At 42.9% G+C, this 23693-nt stretch overlaps 1 protein-coding gene across 2 annotated transcripts in view; it reads left to right on the top strand.

Moving 5' to 3' along the window:
- The window catches only part of si:dkeyp-113d7.10 (zinc finger and SCAN domain-containing protein 2), a 32775-nt gene extending 9307 nt beyond the window's left edge, over nucleotides 1–23468 (top strand). The window contains exons 3-4 of one of the 2 annotated variants that reach the window (XM_017716206.2): nucleotides 17920–18228; nucleotides 19358–23468. In XM_017716206.2, the coding sequence (XP_017571695.2) occupies nucleotides 17920–18228; nucleotides 19358–19788 (740 nt within the window). In that variant the 3' untranslated portion in view covers nucleotides 19789–23468. The remainder of the gene's footprint in view (nucleotides 1–17919; nucleotides 18229–19357) is intronic. The other variant, XM_037535177.1, reaches the window with a different exon arrangement.
- The last annotated feature ends 225 nt before the right edge of the window (nucleotides 23469–23693 follow it).

Genomic DNA, 23693 nt, shown 5'->3' with positions numbered 1-23693 from the left:
CTGTGGTAAAGGTGGGCATTATCTACAACCTGCAGGATTCCTGCTTTCCTTTGTGTTCAAACTGACACTGTAAAGCTGATACGGCAGATTTATGACGCTCAGCTGGTGACAGTAATGTTGAAGATGCCACGCTGGCCTAACTGAGCTCATTTCACCTGCTTCATATACAGTCGTTTGCAAAAGTTTGTGCACCCCTGGGTAATTTCAGTGTACGTGTTGATCTTCTGGGTGTGAATAAGTTAACACGTCCTCTACAGAGAACACATTCAGCACATTGTAATACACACCAGCTGTTTAATTATAGAATTTAACATATTGGGGGAATAATAAAATAGAAAACATGCTTTTGCACATTTTCCCCCCAATATGTTAAATTGAGTGAATAACCAGTCACTGTGTATTAAAATGTCTGGATGTGTGTTACTGTAGGGGACGTGTTTACTTACGTATTTACACTTAAAATTTGTCCAGGGACGCACACATTTTCGCATATGACTGTATGTATTGTGATATTCTAAAAGCCATAAGACACTAGAAAGGATACGGAATGTATTTTTCTTGCTATATTAGTATTAGTGCTTGTATTATTTGTATTATTAGTGTTATTAGTAATTATTATTAGCGTTCTTCTTATATTTATTGTTCAAATTAAAAGAGCAGACAATTCAGCAGCAGCTTTGCACTACACTGAAATTGTTCTTAAAGGGCTCTAGTAAAAGGAATGGTTTTATTTAGAACCATAAGTTTTATAGAGAAGCATCTACATACTTAAAGTTTTTTGCAAGGTGATATTGATGGGGAATAAGCTGTAGGTGGTTCTGTGTGGTTCCGTACAGCACCTAAAAATGTTCTTCTATCGCTACAAGCTTGACATAGACAACAGCAGAACCCGTTTTGGTGCAATATAGAACTAGATTCAAGAAGGTTCTTTATAGAACCATCTACAGCTTATTGTCAAGTTTGTTGCAGTAGAAGAACCCTTTTGGTTCTATCTGAAGAACGCTTTCAAGATGCAAAGAACAGTTTAAGCGTGAAAAGGGCTCTTTAAGTGTTCATTGTTCTATGTAGAACCACTCTCTTTACCAAAGAACCCTTGAGAAACGGTCGATTTTAAGTGTGTATTCCGCTCGATTTTAAAAGCTGTTACTGTGCGTTCGTGAGCTCCTGCTGGTGTGAGTTCATGGTGAGTTGTGTGCATAAAGCTATTTTACCAAAACCCCCTGAAGAACCAGGTGTTATAACAGTTCATGTTTAAAATTGACGACTCTTCAAGGGTTCTTTAGTGAAGAAAATGGTTCTATACAGATTTCTGAAAAATTTGCATGGTGAAATGGTTCTTCAGATTGATGGAGAATGTGCTGTAGATGGTTCTATGTAGCACTCAGAAGGGATGTCAAGCTTGTTATGATAGAAGAACCCGTTTTGGTACTATATTGGGGGGCAGTCGTGGAGGTTAGGGAACTGTCCCTGTGACCGGAATGTTGCCGGTCCGATCCCCAGCGCCAACAGTCCATGACTGAGGTGTCCTTGAGCAAGACACCTAACCCCCAACTGCTCCCCGGGCGCCGTGGATAGGGCTGCCCACCGCTCACTGCCCCCTAGTGTGTGTGTGTTCACTAGTGTGTATGTGGTGTTTCACTTCACGGATGGGTTAAATGCGGAGGTGGAAGTTCCCCGTTTGTGGGATTAAAAAAAGCCCCTCTATAAAGAACCATCTTCGGCACGTTTTCCTTCTATCTAAAGAACCTTTTGCGATGCACAGAACCCGTTAATCATGCAGAGTGTTCGATGAGTGTTCATGGTTCTGTATAGAACCAGTTTCTTTACTAAAGAACCATTAAAGAACCTTCTTTTTAAGGGTGTAGGGGTGGGCAGTGTGATATTTTGTCATTATGATGTCAGTATTATGGTTTTTGATGTACTTTTTAATCGTCAGTACTTAAAGAATCACTGGAGACATTCATGTGTCGTTAAAGTGAGGAAAATCAGGCCTTTAATGAGATTTAGTGCAGTTTATACAACATTGAATAAAAACATTGTAGCTGTATGTTTATTATTATTATTATTATTATTATTATGGTCATTGTCATATGGGTCACTACAGGTTCTATTTTGTCTGTTAAAAACCTCGGAAACAGTAAATATCTTCATGCGTGTTGTGCATCGTGACCAGGTCTTGTCAGACCGTGATGTATTTTTCCGTATCGTCCAGCCCTGCCGTCTGTCTGGACACGCTGGCTTTTTAACGACCCTCTTTGGCCCCTAAATGAAAGAGCGGCGGTAATAAATGCGGCGGCTGGCGGGAGCAGCAGCTCTGAGCCACGTCCTTCCTCGGCGTGGTGGATTAGAGATTACGCTTCCACCGCTGCAGCTCATGTTTCATAATCCAGAACTCGGAGAGCCGTTATTTCACTCTGCCCGCGGCTCGGCTGCACACCGGTGGAAGCGTCCGATTAATAATTAACGGCTTCCCAGCAGCGCATGTGTAGCTTGGCTGAGGAGCTTCTGACAGGCAGTTGACGTGTGGAGACTCGGGGCCTCGTCTGCGGCCGCATGTTAACCACACGGCTCAGGAGCGTAACTGCCAGAAACGAGAGCTTTAACCCGTCAGCTCCGCCCCGGAGCTGGTCATACGGGCATTATATGGAACGTCGTCCAAACTGATGGACTTCTAGCTGAGCTACAGGAGAGGAAGTTAACTTGAAACACAGGAGGCGGTTAAAAAGAGGTTTTATTTTGTTGCTGCAGAAACCAAAAAACATTCCTATCTTTGGGTGGAAGTTCAGCTACAGCGGTTTAGCTCCACCATTCAGCTACAGCGGTTTAACTCCACCCATTCAGCTACAGCGGTTTAGCTCCACCATTCAGCTACAGCGGTTTAACTCCACCCATTCAGCTACAGCGGTTTAACTCCACCCATTCAGCTACAGCGGTTTAGCTCCACCATTCAGCTACAGTGGTTTAGCTCCACCCATTCAGCTACAGTGGTTTAGCTCCACCCATTCAGCTACAGCGGTTTAGCTCCACCCATTCAGCTACAGCGGTTTAGCTCCACCCATTCAGCTACAGCGGTTTAGCTCCACCCATTCAGCTACAGCGGTTTAGCTCCACCCATTCAGCTACAGCGGTTTAGCTCCACCCATTCAGCTACGGCGTTTAGCTCCACCCATTCAGCTACGGCGGTTAGCTCCACCATTCAGCTACAGCCGTTTAGCTCCACCATTCAGCTACAGCCGTTTAGCTCCACCATTCAGCTACAGCGCTTTAGCTCCACCCATTCAGCTACAGCCGTTAAGCTCCACCAGTAGAAATGAATTTCAATCATATAAGTGTGTCAGAAAGGAACAGAGGTCAAATTTGAGGATGGTGCTTTTGGGCCGTTGAACAGTCGTGACTAATGTCTGGTTAATGTACGTGCGGCACTATTTACATAGTCGCTGTGAATAATTCATTAAATGGGTTTAATTCCCCGTAAACATCGGTGACCCCACCTGCACCTGCTCCAGCAGAGTTTAGGTGTAAACCAGCTGCACCTGCTGTGGTTAACTGTTAACACGGTTTCTGAACATAGTTCCTCCGCTCACCATGTGGTCCAGATAGTGGGGAACCTCCAGGTCCACAGGAGTCAGACAGTAATCAGATCACTGATTTACAACCAGCCAATAAACTCGCAGCAGAAGACACGACGTGAACGTAGCGTAAAACTCAAACTTCATGAGCGTCTTTTTTTAAAAACGTTGAGTCGCTTTAGCAGAAAATATGAAGAAACATCTAGAAGATGAAGATGAAGGCCGGTGCTTTACACCACTCCAGTTTTGGAAAGCCAAACCATGAAGATCCTGATGAACAGTTCTTGGGCTGACGCCGCTTCCACAGGCAGTTTGGTGGTGTTGTAAACGAGGACAGACTCGTCCTGTGATCCTTTTCGTCCGGTCTGTGGAGACTGTAGAGCTGCATGGCTTGATTTTGTGCACCTGTGATCGTTGCGCGAGGCAGTAAGGCGATGTAATCGGATATCATCGATGATGGACCCGTAACCTAATGCCAATAATTGCCATTTCGGTGAAAGAACTGAGAGAATTAAAGACTAAATTACTGTTAAGCTTGAAAAATACACAGAGAATCGGGGGTTCATGGTTAAGAGGTGCGCAGGTTCAGACACCTTTATTTACTTTACATGAAGGGAATCGTTAGTGGTGGACAGTAACTGAGTAAATGTAATTAGTTACTGTACTTTAGTATTTTTGGTGTATCTGTACTGAAGTTTCTCCATTCTGGACTTTTTCCTTTCACTCCACTACATTTCAGAGTCTAATATCCGACTTTTTCCTCCTACATTTTGAGAAATCTGTCGTTCCTTTTGGTTTCTGTGTGTATAAAAACGTAACATGTCAAAACGAAAGAAGCGCAAAGCCAGAGCACCAATCAGGGCCCAGCGGTCACTTTGTTTAGAGCTGGTTTTGACCTGTTGGTCATACCGACCCAGTGCAGCACGCGGTTCAACGTCAGCGCAGCAGCGTAAAACTTTGGGAGAGTCTGTTCAACATAAATGATGAACTAACCTAACTTTGTGTAAATAGAGCTCAATATAGAAATATGTCCACATATGCAGTCGAGACTGACGCGGCTTTTTTCTGAATTTCTACAAACACCATTTCATTTTATAGTAAATGAGTTTGGGCTGGTTTATGTTTATGAACAGACGCCTACAGATCAACATAGTAAAGGAGCTCATCTGTGATCCTGAGTTTAAAGCCAGTTTTTATTCAACTTATACTTGGAACTAAGTTGTAAATAAATCTGAAACTGAAACTTTGCTTGTGTGTAAAAAGTGATTTCAGAGCCACTCGGTTCTCCCTGATGGAAACTGTTTACCTTCAGTGTTTTGTGCCTCTGATCATTTTAATAGACGTCAGCGTCACTAATTAATGACGTTCTATTAAAAGACTGATTTACCAAGAGAGACGCTGGAGTATTTTGATTTGTGTACTTCGTCCACCTCTGATCATTAATGAATGCCGATGTGGTTTGGATCGTCAGCTCTCCGTAAAGTGACTCACTGCAGTAAAAAATGAGCTAAAATGACTGAAAGTTAGCGTAGAGCAGCTGAGTTAACTCTAACTTGGAGAGAAAGTTCCTCTGATCCTCGCCTGTGGCCAGTGTTTTCTGGACAAATTAAGTCCTGAAGTATGAAAACGCAGCTGTAATGATAGAAAACACTTTGTTATTAATAACGAAAGCGCAGGTGTGGCTTTGCAAATCACTTGCAGGCTGACGTTTCTCCAGCAGGGGGCATTAGCATGCATGCTCATGTGAATCTGCAACAGAAGAAGCTCATGAACGCAGTTGTTTGCAGGACATTTATTATAACAACAGATGAAGTAGTTCTCGTAGATGTTGGGCTACTCAATGTCAAATTATTTAATAATGCAAGTTTTATTGAATATTTTTACTAAACAGTTAGTATTAAAAACAATGTAGACTAAAATAGAATGGAAAGTGGGTCAGAGCTGCATAGACTGTGTGTATTTTTGATTATTTTATTATCTTTTACATCAGAATATGTAAAATGTCCTCATATTGCCCGTCTAACATTACTGAGTCAGTACTGCACACACACTCACCCCAGCATCCAGAGTGATGAGCTGAGCAGGAGGGAAAATATAAAAACTCATTCTCAGAGAAAATAATGTTAGACATAATTACGTAGCTAAACAACATCACTCAGCACTGTGTTCTGAACGTTTCAGAGCACTAAGTTAGGCTGTTTGTGTCATTTTCCTGTGTCCCATAATCTCATTAAAAGCATTTACTCTTTTGTTTATTATTATTTATTTATCTACATGAATTTGCCTCAACACAGGCCACCCATCCAGCTGAAATAATCGCAGTCGTCTACAAAGGGGGGTGTCAAACTCAACCACGAAAGGGTCACATTAAAAACTCTTAACAAATCTGTGGGCCAGCTGTGCTTTTATTCTATTTCTACCAAACGTTTTCCTCTGATCTGAACTGGTAATTGTTTATTCAGAATATGCCAGGACGACAACAGCAAAACAGATGTTAACTGTTCAAAAGTCATTCTAAATAAAAATACTTTTAGGTTTTTTTTTTAAACTGCCTACTTGAACTGGACACCAGGCATCTTTTCTTTTTGTGGAACCGCTGGTCCAGAGATTGTTGTCGGGGGTCAGAATGCACACTATGTTGCAGTGCATGTTGGGGACTGTAGTGCAGCTCAGGGTGAAACAGGCTATTAATAATAGAGAATTAAAATAAAACCAATGGGCCGAATTGGACTGTGTCACGGGCCAGACTTGACCCACGGACCTTCTGTTTGACACGTGGGATCTCTAGAATAATTGCTTGAAGTGACCATGTAAAAATGTTCAGGCCTGATTAATTTTGCACAGTAGTAACTGGTGCTCTTGTCTTTTGTAATGCGGCTTGTTTAGAGTCAGAGTCGCTACTTAATCCCAGTTTATAGTTCCATGGAACGTGCTTGTCTACTTTCCGTGTGAATGGTATTAACGCCAGCTGTGCTTGATTAGGGTCATCCACAGACACACCCACCTCAGTCATTTCTGCCTCAAGCCACACCCACTTTCAGTCTGTAGTGTAAGAGAACATGCTGGAAAAAGTATCGATCAGGAATTGAAGTCAAGGCATCGGTATCACGATGTAAATATTGCCGTTTTATTTACTACCCAAAACCACCAGCGAACCTACTCTTTTTTCCCGAGGGATTGATGAAGGTACAAATACGTTTTCTTTAGGGAGTTTTCCCTTAGAGCACCCCTCATGTATCCCTCCACCATGAATGGATTAAAACCTTTTGATTAAAATACATTTTAGACCCCAACTGCATCACATAACTACTTTAAAACCATGTCTCAGACACTTTGCAGTGCGTTCAGAACAACTGTGAGGCATTAAAGATGTCTGGTTCCTGTCACCACCACTGTGAATAATTCTGACTCGGCAAGTTTTCCCACAACAAAGCATTTCGCCCCAAACAGCCCAGAATGACTTTGTTGACATGTTAACCATTTATTTACACAGAAATGTTGAAAAATCAGTGGAGTTCCCCTTAAGAAAATACCCCTTTCCCATTAGATGTGATGTATTCATCGTAGGACTGCACCATCAATTGTATTTGCATCGTTATTGTAATTTGAGTTTCAATGATAACCACATCGTTAGAGCTGCACCGACAGATCTAACGACCTCACGTGCAGCGCCAGGCCATTCGAAGCCGAACGAGAGCTTCTCTGCGCTGGGCCTGAACTCTGCTCTCCCACACGGGACAAGTTACTTAACCATTCAGCTATACAGCCAGTTAAAGAAGCTGAGGGTAAACGCTGATCTCCACAGCACTTTGACCCAGAGGGTCCCCACTTTGACATCACTGAGCCCAACTAACTAAATAAATAAATAATAAATATTCATTCTCATGCTTGTATAAAATTATGTATATGTTTTTTTTGTGTAGTCTGTATAGAAAACACTGTTGAGGTGATGCCGTTTCTCAGTATTTCAAACAATGTGGTCTCAGTTCTGATACAAATATTTGTCAGTGTTTCATATTAGTTTTATTTTGCATAGTAATGTACGGTACTTTCATAATCTTGTGTTTTGCTATCGCTTAAACTAAAAAGGTTATTTAGATTTTTGTTTACATGTCTGTCACATCCAGTCAGAGACACTCTGTTTTAATAATAGTCATAAATTCTGATATCATACAGTACAGACAGTACAGTTTGCTCTATTACAGGCAGGAACCACCAGAATCTTTACACGCAGTGGAGAACCTAAACACTTACCAGCGTGACTCATTAGCCTGGGACTCAGAGTCTGGGAGTAATTACAGCACCACAGGTCCCAGCAGCACTTCGGTCTTTTTATAAAACACCACAGTGCAGTTTGAAGACAGAGCCTTGGGTGAACTGGACGGTGCAGAACAGTTGAAAGCACTGAAAGTGTTGTTATGGGTCAGAAGGTCTAAAAGGACCCGTTCAGAACAAGCAGGTTTCACTTATTTCGTCCAGCTTTATTTGCATTTGACCGTGTGGTCAGTTCAGTTTAGCACATTTCACTCAAACAGTGACTGTAGTGCGAACTGCCTCCCCACATTTCCTCTCTTAGAACGTATCGTCTCCTTGGAACGATGAGGTTCTGGCGTTTTTTTTTCTTTTCCAGTCATTCATATATTCTTGTTCTTGGACACTCCTTAAAATGCTATGAGGTGGTTTTTTAAGTTGTGTGCATTTTTGCACTTTTTGACTAGAAAACAAAAAGGTTCTATCTCCAAAGTCAAACTCTAACTTGGTTCTGTAAGGTTCTCTCTGTGAGCCAGTCAGCACTGCGAGTACACACAAGAGGAGCAGGCAGGTTCTGCCTCTTTGTTGTGTCTCCGCAGATGAAAGCACGTGGCTGAAACTCGGCTGTCGTCTTTAAAAACTCTCATCGTCTTAGATTTCATAAATATTGAGCCCTAAAGGTGATTAAATAGCGAACCTCTGGACGGATGGGCTCTTAATTACAACATAAACATTCGTTTCATTCATCCATCCATCTTTTCTTTTTCTTCTGTCTCCCAAAAGAAGACATTGCGGCTAAAACTGACCTCTGCACTGGACACAGTATGTAGCACTGGCCTTTATACTTAGTCTATCAGTCAGTGCTTTTATTCAATAAGAAAAATAAGATTTGTCCTAAAACGAGACATAAATGTTATTTAAAATAAATAAATAATAAAAAAAACATGTCAAATGTCACAGAAAGCATTAAGTTTAATTTTCTGGTAAAGTAGAAACTCTGTTACCCTGATTTGATGTTTTAAGCCAAATCACGAAGATAAACTGCTTGGTTTTTTTGGAAATCGATGCTTCTTTCTGTTTTTTTTTTTTTTTCAGATAGAAACTTAGAACTCCAAGCAGAAAGTGGGTTCTCGGGATTAGAAGGTTCTCCGTGCATTTGTCCTGTTCCAAGATGCACTCCTTTCCAGATTTGACAGGATTTTGAAATTGTACATTTAAAATAGGCTGAGTGTGTCTGTCACTGTCATGTGTTAAAGAGACTCGTTCCACATATCAGTTCTGATGTTTGGAGTCCAAACATCTTTGAGGCTCAGTGTCTCAGAACTGCTCAGAACACAGACAGAACCTTATAATTCCAAGGGGATGATGGACATTCTAGACATTAAGTAAAACTATCTCACTACACTGGGCGATGATGACTAGATAGGGGACACTTTCCCTCGACTAGGCGTCATTTTTTGCAGTGTGAAGTGTTTTTCGGCTGATTTAGTCCAGATTTGAACGTAACCCAGCAGGATTCCAGTAAAGAACCCTGTGAGGACGAACACGGTGATTAAAGCAGGTGTGGAAGGCGCTGAGCAGAACTCGCAGAGGCTGTGCTGTAAATAACAGATATTATAGAGATGCGGTTGGCGTTTCGTGTCTAGAAGGCGCTCTGTCATCACCACAACCGGTGCAGCCTGGTTTCTGGTTTCCTCCTCGTGAGTTCCTGGCAGCGCGCGCTGCGGAAATGCTTCGTTAATCACCTTCAAATCCGCGCTGGGCTCTGCAGCACGGCCGCCTGCCCTGATTCTGATTCTGATTCTACACACTTTAATTCTGACCGCCGTCTCACTGACGCGCTCCGTCCAGCCAATCAGAACGAGAGCATGTCAGCGTATGGGCTGTTATTGTAAGAGCATATAATAAAGGGGTCTGTTTGAATGGAGAGGAAGCTCACGGCGCTCAACGTAGCATCTGTTTACAGGGAAAGTCCCACATTTCACTCGAGCCAGTAGACTTGCAGATGAAGCCGCAGGTGGGAAAAGCCCTGATTCTGGAGATAGGAGCATGCGCAGTGGTCAGAGCGAGCTGAAAAAATATGTTTTGATGCTTTATTTCAGCCAGACGCTGCAAACTATGCAGTTCTGTCAGATTTTTCCAGTTACTATATGCTTCTGAAACATTAATGTGGCTTTAACTGTTCATTTTTAATTAGAACTCCATTTCCAAAAAATCATTTAAACCCTATATCTCACTGAAAATAGTTCAAAGACAACATATCAAAAGTTGAAGCTGAGAAATTTAACTGTTTGAAAAATATTTGCGTTTGATGTCAGTAACACGTTCCAAAAAAGTTGGCACGGGGGAACAAAAGGCTGGTAAATTTGTGTGATGCTTAAAAAAAAAAAAAAAACACCTGGTGGTTGATTGGCAACAGGTCAGTAACACAGTAACATGATTGGGTATAAAAGAGCATTTCAAATGAAATGTGAAGAGATAGGAGGCTCTTTGAGTGGAAGTAACTGCTCGAGGACACTGCCTGATGTCCTAGTGGGCAGACACTCCTATAAGGACTTTGCCGCTCATCCTTCTAATGATCAAGCTGCTCAGACTCTTCTTACTCTAAACTCTCTAAAGGCTCTTCATAGAACACGATCCTTACGTGTTTCATATCTAAACGCTCCATTATCTTCATCACTACTTTCCAAACCTGCTGCAGCAGCTTCAGCAGCTGTAAATTGTTTGTGATTTGTAGTGATTGTAGTGATTTCCTGAGTGTCCGTCGGTCAGTTTCACACAGAATGTAGACAGACACACGAATCCAGCAGCTTCACATGGTGAGAGGCAGATGACGTATATCTCAGCCCCTCTTCACAGGCTCATAACGTCTGTTAGCTGATGAAACAGCGCTGCTGGTCCTCCAAGCGCATTCAGCTGTTCAGCGACGTTGCATGAGCGGCAGTTTGAATAGATGCGGTGGAGCTTCACAGAACTCGGAGGAAGCCTGCGTTGGCCCTCACCCTCCTAGCGCTGGTGGTATCATGTGATTGGGCGAGTTCCTACTAGCGGGTGGAACTGGATACGACTAAACTGGGGGAGAAAATTGGGAAAAATAAAAAATAGGATGCTTGAGCCTGATTTGAGCTGCTTTTCGAGATTGTAATTCTTATGGCGAATCTTGGTTTTTGGCATTCCAGCCAAGGTTGCCAGCAGCGAGCATGCTCTGTTGATGCTAGCGAAGCGACTGCTGACCAGCTCTCTCTCCTAGTTGGCAGCACTGTTGTTAGATAGATGGTTCGGCATTTAGTGAATGATTTCTTGGAAATTGTGCGCTGTCTTCACTTATTTGGTGTCTTGAAATATTGCAGGATCTGATGGCAAAAAAAATCACTTACTACACCCCCCTCATCCCCCAGAAATACCGCATGCCGCGCTGATATTTGGAGACGGCTAAAGGTATGAAGAATGGGGACGCTGTCCAACCCTGGTGCTGACCAATCAGATGAACAGGAAGGCGGAGCAGACACTTCTGTGTGTGTAGATTGAAATATGACTATACTGGACAATGTTGACCAACTTTAGCTTTTCAAAGTAGCGCAGACACAGCTGACCGAGTGTTCCACCTGTCCTAACAGCAAACAAGCCAAAACGGTCATCAGAGTGGAGCCGCATCGACATCAAAGTCCGATTTCTTGTCATTTCTTCTATGACAGATTTGCTGAGAGAGGAATTAGATGTAGTTTCGTCAGGAAACGGTGCTTAAGTGCTGCACTTAACTCCGATCTGCAGCAGACACCGAGTGCATTTACCTGCACTGAATAATCCGACCACTGCAGAAAATCCGATTTTGTCAGTAACGCGATCAACACGCTTTACAAGCACTTGGATCAGATAACGGGGTAACTCCGGTTCTACAGGAGTCAGACCGCAGTCAGATTTCTGCTTTATAACCAGCCAATAAACTCACAGAATACGATGTGATATAAACGTAATGTAAAACTTCAAACGGCTTTTTATTTTAAACATTGCGCCACAAGAAAATCTGAACATACGTCATCTAGAAGATGAAGAGTATGTAAATCCTTCACTTCATCAAGCGTGTGCTTTCATGGTCGCTACTAAAGTGTTTTGCTGCCTCTCGCGGTGATGCCGCTCACTTATTTCCGGTACCGCCGTCTGTTTTCGCACTTGCTCAGACTGAGAAATCTGATCACTGAGCTGAAGTCCAGCCTATTTGTCAGATTCCTTAATGGGATTTCTAGACCTTACTGCAATCCAAGTATTCAGGGTGCTGTTTACATGACCGTTAGAATGATCAGATAACTGCAGAACTCAGACTATGATAAGATCTTCGTGTGCATGTAAACACAATTAATAAATACACACAGATTATACAAACTACACAATATACAACCATCAAGCACAAGACAGTCTGTTGGTCAGTGGCATCAGTAATTGTGTGTCAGTGCACTCACAATAACGATGCTTTTTAGTGTTGCAACCTCAAAGATTAATAAGAGTAAAAAGCTGTAGTGTCCGCTCACATGACCCTTCCTCCAAATATCATAATAATAACAACAATAATATAATATTCATATGGTACTTGTAGCCGAGTTGTTGATGTTTGCAGGTAAGGTGGTTAATCTGTGGTACCTGCTGACCTGCTGCTCATATTTAATGTGATGCTAGGATTGAAAGCTGGCTTGCTGTTAGGACGAGGTACTGATGCTGGTGTTGCTTGGCAACAGAAAAGAAGCAGCTTTCTAAAAACACAGTATGAGCCACCAAGAAGGGATTTCAGGCTGACTCACTGTTTTCAGCCTCGACTTTAGTTGGACTCGAGCCCAGAGCGAGGGCCGTCTGAAAAAGACGTTCCGAGTCTAAAACTGTTTTTCTGGATTTGAGCGTGTTGTGTTGCTGTGAGTGTTCAGTAGGTGGGAAATGGATGAAGTGAACTTCTATAGCTGTACAGTCCAGCCATCAGCTCATGGTACACTCTGTGGTGCCTGTGGACGCGACAAAAGCATTGGGACACCTATACGTCACACCTACAGGAGCTTTTATGACTCGAATTCTAAATCCATAGGCATTAATACGGAGTTGGTCCTCCTTTGCAGCTCTAACAGCTTCGACTCTTCTGGGAAGCTTCCTACAAGATGTTGGAGAGTGTCTGTGGGAATTTGTGTCTATCCAGAAGAGCATTTGTAGGTCAGACGCTGATTGTTGGACGAGGAAACCACGGCGGTTATCGGAAACGACGACGGTTATCGGAAACCGCGGCGGTTATCGGAAACAAAGGCGGTTATCAGAAGCCACAGCAGTTATCGGGAAACGACAGCAAGCGTGGTTTTAATATTATGGTATTTATTATTGACGTGTTCAGCTCCTCCTCCATGCTTGGCTCCTCCCCCTCTCGTTTCATTTAAGACCTGGGCTGCATTTGGCCCCAACAAAACATGACAAAACGTTAATTTAAATTGAAATTGTGATGTGTTTAACACTGTTGTGGTACCCAAGCAAAGGTCATTCTTGGTGTCCTTTTTCTTGAAATAGATGGGTTTGAATTCGTGAATGAAGCGAATTATTTAAACGACTACATTAGAAAGTTGAAATGCTTTCAAAAATGTGCTATAAAGAGTGTTTGTGGAAATCTACACACACAGTAACCCACAGTAACTTAAAATGAAGTAATTATTGGCTTATTCTATTAAAAGTGTGATAAGTAGCAACTGACTTAGTTTTACTCAACCTAAATAAATACTTTGAACGATTTTTTGCTCACATTTTTTGTTTTGATGAGCCATTTTTTACAACGTACTTACGACAAATGCGTCTTCTAACGTCTTTAGTAGTTGTGTATACCAAGCTGCAGCGGCTGCGTGTTTAGAGGAATTTATTACTATTATTATTATTATTATTATTAACGCGACTTATGTAGCACCTTTAACAAACCCAAGGTTACTTTACAATGTCAGGGGGAAAAGTATTAAAGGGAGTGGAAGTCAGAAAAAAGGTTTTAGGCTGAGCTTTGAGACTTTATCAGACTTTATCGGACTTTATCAGACTTTATTGGACTTTATTGGACTCCGTCATGTGCTGCATTTTTAATACTGTTGTGTTTGTATACACGTCACTGCTGATTGGCTGCCACGCCCATCAAATGAGAGAAAACACACCTCAAAGCTGCACATTGTTTTGACAGAATGTGTCAGAAGTGTTAGTTTTCAACTGAAAACCTTGTAGCTTTGAGATACAACGCCCTTGGTTTTACTGCCTTGTTTGTGGCTTTATTTGTGTGTAAAACTCCAGTAAGACTGAAAGCTTCACTGAACTAAACCACCCCCGCCTGATACCCTTTCGTGCAAAATATTCGTGCTGCGGCCTCGATATCTGAGATGGCGTGAGCTGCAGAGATGAGTAATCGGGTGGAGAAGGGGTTAGAGGGGAATAACAGGAAGTGTTTGAAGTCCATCTTTCATTCACTAATGGCTTTTAAACACACTGTTTCAGTTTCATTCACTATCAGCTTTTAAACACACTGTTCCACACTGTTTCATTCACTAACAGCTTTTAAACACACTGTTCCACACTGTTTCATTCACTAACAGCTTTTAAACACATTTTACGTTGTTTCATTCATTAACAGCTTTTAAACACACTGGTTCACACCTTCATTCACTAAAAGCTTTTAAACACACTTGCGCACTGTTTCATTCACTAACAGCTTTTAAACACATACTTTCACACTTTTTCATTCACTAACAGCTTTTAAACAAACTGTTTCATTCACTAACAGCTTTTAAACACACTGTTTCACATTGTTTCATTCATTAACAGCTTTTAAACACACTTTCATTCACCAACAGCTTTTAAACATGCTGTTTCAACACTATTTCATTCACTACCAGCTTTTAAACACCTCGTGTCATGCTGTTTCATTCACCAACAGCTTTTAAACACACTGTTTCATTCACCAGCAGCTTTTAAACACAGCGTTTCACTCAGTTTCATTCACTAAGAGCTTTTAAACACACTGTTTCACACTGTTTCATTAACCACTTTTAAACATGGCATTTCAGTTTCATTCACTAACTAGGAGGAGGAACGTTAGCACGCTCGGCAAAAGCATTTGGGAAATGGAGACTGAAACTGGAGAGTGTTGGGATCCAAAGCAGTCCAGCCTCCACCCTGGGTCTCTGACGTAGCATTATGTTATAACTAATTAACTTTTTAATTTATATTCTAATTTCAATTTAACCCGTTTTCTAATATAAAAAAGGTTATTAAACAAAAGACTAAAAACATTATTGCAAAGTATAGAAAGCAACACCACCAAAAATGACTCCATAATGGCTTTCTCAACTCCGAGCTGGGCATCTTCTTAATTCCTTAAGAGTTACGACCTGTTCCTGGTTGCTGCTTATCTGTTCCCTCACTAAAAGCTAGCTTGCTTTTAGTGAACAGGCCGAATTTCTTACGTGTCGATGTCTGCTTATCTCTCAAAACTTTCCAAGCAGTGCCTGGCACGAACACCTCTCGCCTGAAAGCATCAGGCCTAACTAAGCCTGCTGGCCTTAGTTACAATGACTTTGTACTCTAGTTTAATGGTTTCTAAATTAATAATTGCTGCAAACATTTTATTAATGATAATTCAAAGATATATTTTATCAGTAAATCCCTTCAAGGGGGCGCTATGATAAACAGCAGGGGGAGATGCTCTGATAAACAGCAGGGGGAGATGCTCTGATAAACAGCAGGGGGAGATGCTTTGATAAACAGCAGGGGGCGACTGTGATAAATAGCAGGGGGAGACTCTGATGAACAGCAGGGGGCGACTCTGATAAACAGCAGGGGGCGACTGTGATAAATAGCAGGGGGCGACTGATAAATAGCAGGGGGAGACTCTGATAAACAGCAGGGGGAGCTCTGATAAACAGCAGGGGGAGCTCTGATAAACAGCAGGGGGCGACTCTGATAAACAGCAGGGGGAGCTCTGATAAACAGCAGGGGGAGACTCTGATAAACAGCAGGGGGCGCTCTGATAAACAGCAGGGGGCGCTCTGATAAACAGCAGGGGGAGCTCTGATAAACAGCAGGGGGCGACTGATAAATAGCAGGGGGCGACTCTGATAAACAGCAGGGGGAGCTCTGATAAACAGCAGGGGGAGCTCTGATAAACAGCAGGGGACGACTCTGATAAACAGCAGGGGGCGACTCTGATAAACAGCAGGGGGCGACTCTGATAAACAGCAGGGGGAGCTCTGATAAATAGCAGGGGGCGACTCTGATAAACAGCAGGGGGCGACTGATAAATAGCAGGGGGCGACTCTGATAAACAGCAGGGGGCGACTCTGATAAACAGCAGGGGGAGACTGACAAACAGCAGGGGGAGCTGTGCTAAACAGCAGGGGGAGCTATGCTAAACAGCAGGGGGCGCTCTCACAGTATTCACTACTTACAGTTTATCACTCTTTAGTTCTGTTTGGCCTTTTTTACGTCAGTAACAGCAGCGTAACTCACATTTTAACGTTATTCTGATGACGTGTTTACGTTTCAGCTGTATGTGTTTATGGTCGGTTGCTAGGAAACAGACATGGCAGCTGATTGTGGACTCTGATAGAGTAGGTTAAGATTTCCTAACTGGAGATGAGAGACTATAAGATAAAACAAAATTCCTAAATTAAGATCAGATTTGCTTCTGTGAAAAATCTTGACCGGTCAGATCTGAACTCCAGACTAACTATAGAACATTTCTGTAATTCAGTCCCCGATGACTCGCCAGTGCGTTTTACTTAATGATATATTAATAGACAAATGAAAGATATAAACAAATTCAACTCTGAAACAGCATTTTATTATTATGTCAGCAAGAATTTACCAACAATGCAAAATCTGTGTTAAACAGCCGACTTGCTAAATTACTGAAACACCCAGTGATTATAAACAGCAAAGCTGTCTATACTGAAACGGTCAGGGATCTTAATTGGGTACATTGTTGGCCGTTCCATCCACTGAATGAGACAGTTTAATGATTTGGGAAAAACGCCTAATTGCGATTTTTCTGACCGATATTGCGAATGCGATTTCGGTTGCGATTATTTAAAATAAATTCAGGTTCAGAACTGCGTTTTTGAACCAGTGAGACCAGAATGTCCATTTTTTCTGGCTTGACCCCTGAATGCAGTCTTCCAGACTGCCATTAAGGCTACATTTACACAGCAGATGAGTGTCAGTGTGAACAGATAAACACACTGAATCTGACATTTTCAGTTCTGATTTGAGACGCTTTCATATGTGGTACTGAAATCCGATATGTATCCAATCTGTGGCAATGCGACTCCATCTGAATAGCCAGATCGGAATTCATGCCACTTGTACGTCAAACCAACTCGACATTCCTCAGAATTTCACGCTGCTGGGACGCAAAACATTTGGGCTGATGTTTCTGTACCAAAAATGAGAAGAGACTCATCCCAGCCACTACGTGTTTGAAGAGGTTTCAAACGAGACCGAGGCTGCAGCGTCAAAAAAAAGTTTGAAGAACCTGAGGACACTAACCAGCTGTCAACCACTGGAACTTCATAATCACTCTTGTGACAGTGAAGACGAAACTGAAGCTCCGGGAGCGACTGCCGTTGGCGGTTGTGATTGTTTACCTCTGGATGAGCCGCATGAAGCAGCGCATTTTACATTCACATTTGTTGCATTTGGCAGACACATTAATCCAGATCGACTTCTGATCATTTTACACAGGGAGGTGAAGGCGGTGTTAGGAGTCTTACCCAAGGACTCTTATTGGTATAGTGTAGGGCGCTGACCCAGGTGGGGGGTTGAACCCCAGTCTACAGCGTAGAAGGCAGAGATGTTACCCACTCTTTGGATCTGATTGGTCTAATTGATCTGCAGGCAGTTCACAAGCTCTGTAATATGATACAGCTCTATAATATAAAATTGCACTCTCTTAAATTGCGATATAGAAACGACTCTTTCAGCCCTGCTGCCCACTGTTACTGGGCTTCAGCTGGTTTCTGATGGTGATGTGGTGGACAGTGTGTTCGATCTCTTCTGCACTCTGACTGAAGTGCGTGCTGGTCTCTCTGTGTTGTCTGTGGAGCAGAATCGGAGTCGGACAGGCCGGCGGTGATCACGGTGTCTCAGGACTGGGTTCCCATCCTGGATAAAGTGTTTGGTCAGAAGTGGTGCAGTGACCTGTGGCAGATTAAAGAGCTGAGCAGCAGTAAGGAGGAGCATCCGGCACAGGGCTCAGGGGTCACACCGGACGTGGAAGGCCCGATCCAGGAGAGTTTAGCGTCAGCCCCTCAGAAGAATGCCGAGGTCACGCCGGATCCGCCTCAGTGGCTGCAGGCGCATGACACAGAGGTGGTGACCTCTGAACCCCAGTGTACTTCGGTCAGCAGCTCAGTAGGTGAGTGCTGATAAACTGCTTTATGAATACCATTCAGTAGTGAGTCAAAGGTAATGCTGATACTTTTCTGTTTAAGTATTAAAGTATTAAATTATTTAATGATACTGAGTAACCCAACATCAAACAGATGTTGCAAACAGAGCGTTCATGAGCTGCTTCTGCTGCACATTCGCAGCTTCGTCTGCTCCCTGCTGGAGAAACTTCTGACTGCAAGTGATTTCCAAAGCCGTGTCTGTGCATTTTCCACGTTAAAAACAAGGAGTTTGCCATCGTTATAGATGAGTTTCAATAATTCAGCACTTAACCTGTACAGAAAACACAACACCGGCCGCAGACGAGGATCAGAGGAACTTTCTCTCTAGGTTAGAGTTACGTAATTCATTCATGTGACGTTAATGAGCAGGATTTACGCATGTGGGTCGTTTCAGGACGCCGGTTCATTCACATTAATGACAGATCTGAGTCACTTACCTGCAATAATGTGAACCCTCAAGTTAGAGAAATCGGATCTTAGCAAAAAGTCTGATTCCAGCAGTGAGGCTTGTAATGTGAACACAGCCTAAACGTGAACTTCTGTTGAGCTACCCTAACTTACATTTTTGGTAATTGATTATCAACCTCGATTGTGTAGTTCAGGCTTTCCGTACTTGAAACAAGATGTTCAGATAACATATCGCTGCTGATTTCTGTTGTTTTTCGGTTTTTGACATAATCAGAAAATGCCTGTTGGCTAGGTCTTGTTCCACTGACTTACATAAAAAAGCGAAGCATGTTTTTTCCTTCTGCTGTAAAGTTACCATTTTCTTCCAACAACAGCAAAATAATTTGGGAATAAGGATAAGATTTGTTCCTGTAATAAGAAATTGTGAACAAAATTATTGTGAACTTGTCAGATCTTAACTTAGGCCTACCCTGCTGAAAAAACTGCCTAGATCAGCATGAATTCGTTAGTTTATGTTGGTCTGGTGCTGGTTTAACTGGTCACAGTGCTTGTCCAGCATACAAACATCCAAAACAGATCACATGTCCAACAGAAGCTTTGCTGTCTTCTGCTTCTTGTAGTTTCTTCTGTAGTCTGATGTCATTTTTTTGGATTATGGCAGTTATTTTTGTGTTCTCTGTTTTGCAGGTGATGAGTCTCAGTTAAAGTCCCCCTCAATGCTTCACCGGCTCCTCACGCTGCCTTCCCAGCTGCTGGAGGATAACGAGGAATCCATGGAGGCACTTTCCAGCCTGGCTGACCCTGAGGAGCCTCTGGTCATCACGGAAACCCCGGGTCAGAGCAGTCAGGCCCTTCAGCAGGAGAAAGCGGATGATGAGGAGGAGGAGGAGGAGGAGGAAGTGGAGCAGCACGAATCCTCCAGGAACAAAGGTGGAAAAAAAGTTCATGTGTGCAAAGATTGTGGCAAGAAGTTCAGCCGATCGAACCTGCTCAAAATTCACCGGCAAACGCATAAGGAGAAGGAAGCGGGCATCCACTGCCCGGAGTGTGGGAAAAACTTCTCTCAGCTGACCAAACTTCAGGCCCACCTACGGACGCATTCGGGCAAAATGACGTGAGTGGACTGGAGGGGAAATTGGAGGAAAAAATGAGGGTTAAAAAGGGTCCAATAGTTTCCCACAATGGTTTTATGGTTTCTTGGTTTTATGGAGAGATGACTGTGAGGATCTTTAACATTGGAGTTTCCAAACTGCTAGTTTGAAGGTACAAGACGTGTAGTATAGGACAGATTTCCCATGCTTTGTACTCTGGTTTTTCAGCCGTCTTCATTTTTTTAACCTTCTGAATTGCTTTTCACTCATTGGAAAAACATGGACATCACGTATGTTGCAAACAGTGAAACTGTATCAATAGAGAAATACGTTTATATATATATATTTCATCGTCTGAAATCGAATGTGAACCGTAGCTCATCTGGGACGAGGCGGTGGCAGCGAGAAAGCTGGTGTCCTACAAGGAACGAGCGATGGGGAAATTCTTTTGTTCTTCTGTTGATTTTCCATCTCCAAGCGAGGCGGAGTGAACAAGCGATTTGTAACAGATCATCGTGGCTCTTAGTCTTCATTCACATAGGACTCAACACAAAATACCTCTGCAGAAATGGACTGTCAACATTGAATCCGACAAACGGGATCAGAAACTTGATCTCTAAATGAAGAATTTGTAAAGTAGTTTGGCACAACGTAATCAAAACTGACACATCCACCATTATCTGTAGTGTACTGCGAGATGAACCTTTTCCAGGTTTGAGGATGGACGTCATCACGGCTCTGGCCTTCTGAGAGAAATACTCTGGGGCGTTTATGCAGAACTAGATGGCTTTTCAGGCTGGACTGATTCTGGAACTCCAAAAGGGAACGTGGTTGGGGTTCTTTGTGTCTTCTTGAGGGGATTCTCTTTGCCTTTCTCTTTCTTTAAGGCATGCACTCTTTACAGAAGCGTCCTGATCTAGAGTAGCGTCTTCCTGTTCTGATAGTGTAGTATTTTTAATGTTTTGGGTGGATATAATAGGCGTATCTTCAACTTGCAGCAATGAGTTTGCTGCCAACTCTGCAGAGTTAAACGTAGATGTCACATCTTTGGTAGAATCCACTCAATCACGGAGCCTTTGTCTTTGGAGGCTTTGCTTCCACATAGAGGCAGCAAAACCCAGCAGTGTGGAACGCAGGTCCTGGAGGGCAAAGCGCCCAACGAAGAGCTAATCAGAGGAAGAATTTGACAAAAAAAATCAATCAAATAGACACAGTTTACCCCCTCACTCATTTTCAGATGTCGTGAGCTAGATGAGACACGTTTGGCATCTGAAGTTTGCTTCTTCAGCTTTGGCGCTGGAGCTACGAGGCTAATATAGCCAATAAGTGAAAAAATTTGCACTGACCACTCAGGCCAACCTTTTGGCCAGTATGAAGAATTTGTGGCCAGAATTGTGGAAGCATGTTTAGTGTATATACATTCAGGGTCATGCTTCAGCACCAAAAACCAGTCAGGTGTTTGAAAATGGTTCTGTGTGGCATCAAAATGGGTTCTCCTAACAATGGAAGAACCATTTTTGGTGTTACATCGACCCATTATCAAAAACCTTCAGTGTAGAACCATATACAACATATTCTCCATCAATCTACAGAACCATTTCACCATGCGGAGAACCATTTAAGTATAAAATGATTCTTCTTAGGAGCCATAGTTCTAAACAGAACCATTGCCTTTATTAAAGAACCTTTTTTTAAAGTGTGTACATGCCTCATAGCTCCAATGATGAAACTAAAGAAGCAAAAAGCTGCAGTGAGGTGACCCTCCAGATCTTCTGTTCTACCCTTCTGACCTGCTGCCTAGTTTCTCTGTGGATGCAGGATGTTCTGTCCTGGTCCACTGTGAACTGTGTTGGCATTCCCACTGAGAAGTTTTGGTGTTGGTGTTCCTCACGGTCCTCACATCTATACCTCATCATCCAGACCATGATTTGTGTGTCTTCTGCAATAATAAGGAGAAGAAGCAGCAGCTGGTCCAAACGTTTACAAAGGCATGCTTGCAAAAACAGGTTGGGGCTGATGACGTAATCGGGTTATCCAGGAATGGATTCCAACGTCTTTTTATTAGACTGTAAAATTTTATTTGATCTATTGTGTAACATTATGAAACTAGAGATTGTGGCCTAGTTAAAGAGCTTGGTTCAGCTCAGATAATGAATGATGAGGCACCATGATCAGCCCTTCCAAAGACTGAGCTACGTAAGTGCAGATCTTCCTAACGATCTAATATCAGATCATGTGATATTGGTACCAAATTCATACTGAAATCAGTTGAAACAGCTTTATGGATTTTTCTGTTTGTTACAAATGCATTATACACTCATTGAGCACTTTATTAGGAATGTTACGACCCACAGAAAACAAGAGTGGGCTCTGTCGCCAGACCAAACGTCGCCCACCGTTTGAACCAGCGAGCAGCTCAGGTTGGTTATAGTTCCCTAAATCTCAGTGGGGTAACGGTTTTGGGGACGAGTGTATGCCGAAATAACAAGACTCTGGGTCCATCTTATCCAATGTTTCTGTATCTGTCTGTATCTTTGTGATGATCCAGCTCAGAAATCCAGGACAAACCCTTCCTGAATCTGTAGAGCTGCCCTTTCCATTCCATCTCATCATGAGATCATACAATACTCACATCCTGAGTTATGAGCCTATGAAGAGGGGCTGAGATACACGTCATCTGCCTCTCACCGTGTGGAGCTGGTGGATTCGTGTGTCTGTCTACATTCTGTGTGAAACTGACTGACGGACACTCAGGAAATCCCTAAGGAATTACCGTCACGCCAGAAACCCTTCAGTCTTCATTCAGTCCACATCGGAGACTCGTGTGAAACGGCGTCAGAGAGTTTACAGCTGCTGAAGCTGCTGTAGCGGGTTTGGAAGATGGTGTGGGTGCCTACACACTGGACAGAGCAAAGACGGAGCGGTAGACACATACACATGCAGATCCTGTCCGTCAAGAAGGTGTGGAACAGGGGCAGTTTGTACAGTTCAGAATCCAGCAGAAAACAAAACATTTGGACCAGAAACAGACATGAAGTGCCATCAAAAGAAAATGTTGATGAGCCAAGCAGACAAAAGCCACGAAGACAAAGAAGTTATAAGGAACAGGAAAGACTACACAGAGTTGCCAGAGAACTTGTAGAGGGGAGAATTTCCACTCTGTAATGTCTTCCGGGCACTAGAGGGCAATCCTGAGCAAGTCCAAAATGAATGGGTTGATATGGACCATTTGAGCAATTCATTCACTGAACACAAAATAGCATTAAACATCTTAACACCGCTGCTATATTTTAGGAGCTTTTAAACTCGAGTTATAGGAGTTTCAACTTCAACGCCTCATGTACGTTCATGATGTCAGTGCGCGCGAACAGCCAATGAGCTGCTCCACTCGCCAATCAATCATCACGCTCTAGCAGTGAAGCCCACCTCCTGCTTCCCAAAACCCGTTTACTGTAGAATAAAGGAAACATACAGGTGTTTTCTCTGCTGTTTTCGTGAAACTCGTTCTTTTATGGTCTCAAATTAAAGGAAAGTTCTGGGCAAGTGATTAGAGACTATTTTAACTTCTTGTTTTTAGCCCTCCCGTGTCTGCGTGGGTTTCGTCCGGGTTCTCCGGTTTCCTCCCACAGTCTAAAGACATGCAGTCAGGCCAACTGGACGTGCTAAACTACCTCGAGGTGTGAGTGACTGCCTGTGTCTGTCTGCATGCCCTGCAATGGACTGGCGACCTGTCCAGGGTGTATCCTGCCTTCCGCCCAATGACCGCTGGGATAGGCTCCAGCGCCCCCCGCGACCCTGAGGGAGAAGTGGCTTAGAAGATGTGTGTGTGTTTTTTCAGCCGTTGAGCTCCGTTCACTCCCGTTCATTGAGGACTCACTCGTGGGCGCCCTCTACTGTTTAGCAGTCCTTTTTTTGATATAACAGGAGAAATA

This window comes from Pygocentrus nattereri, chromosome 27 (genome assembly GCF_015220715.1).
Source record: "Pygocentrus nattereri isolate fPygNat1 chromosome 27, fPygNat1.pri, whole genome shotgun sequence".
Classification (NCBI taxonomy): Eukaryota; Metazoa; Chordata; class Actinopteri; order Characiformes; family Serrasalmidae; genus Pygocentrus; species Pygocentrus nattereri.
Note: the sequence above shows the minus strand (reverse complement) of the source record. Positions and strands in the feature narration are given on the sequence as shown.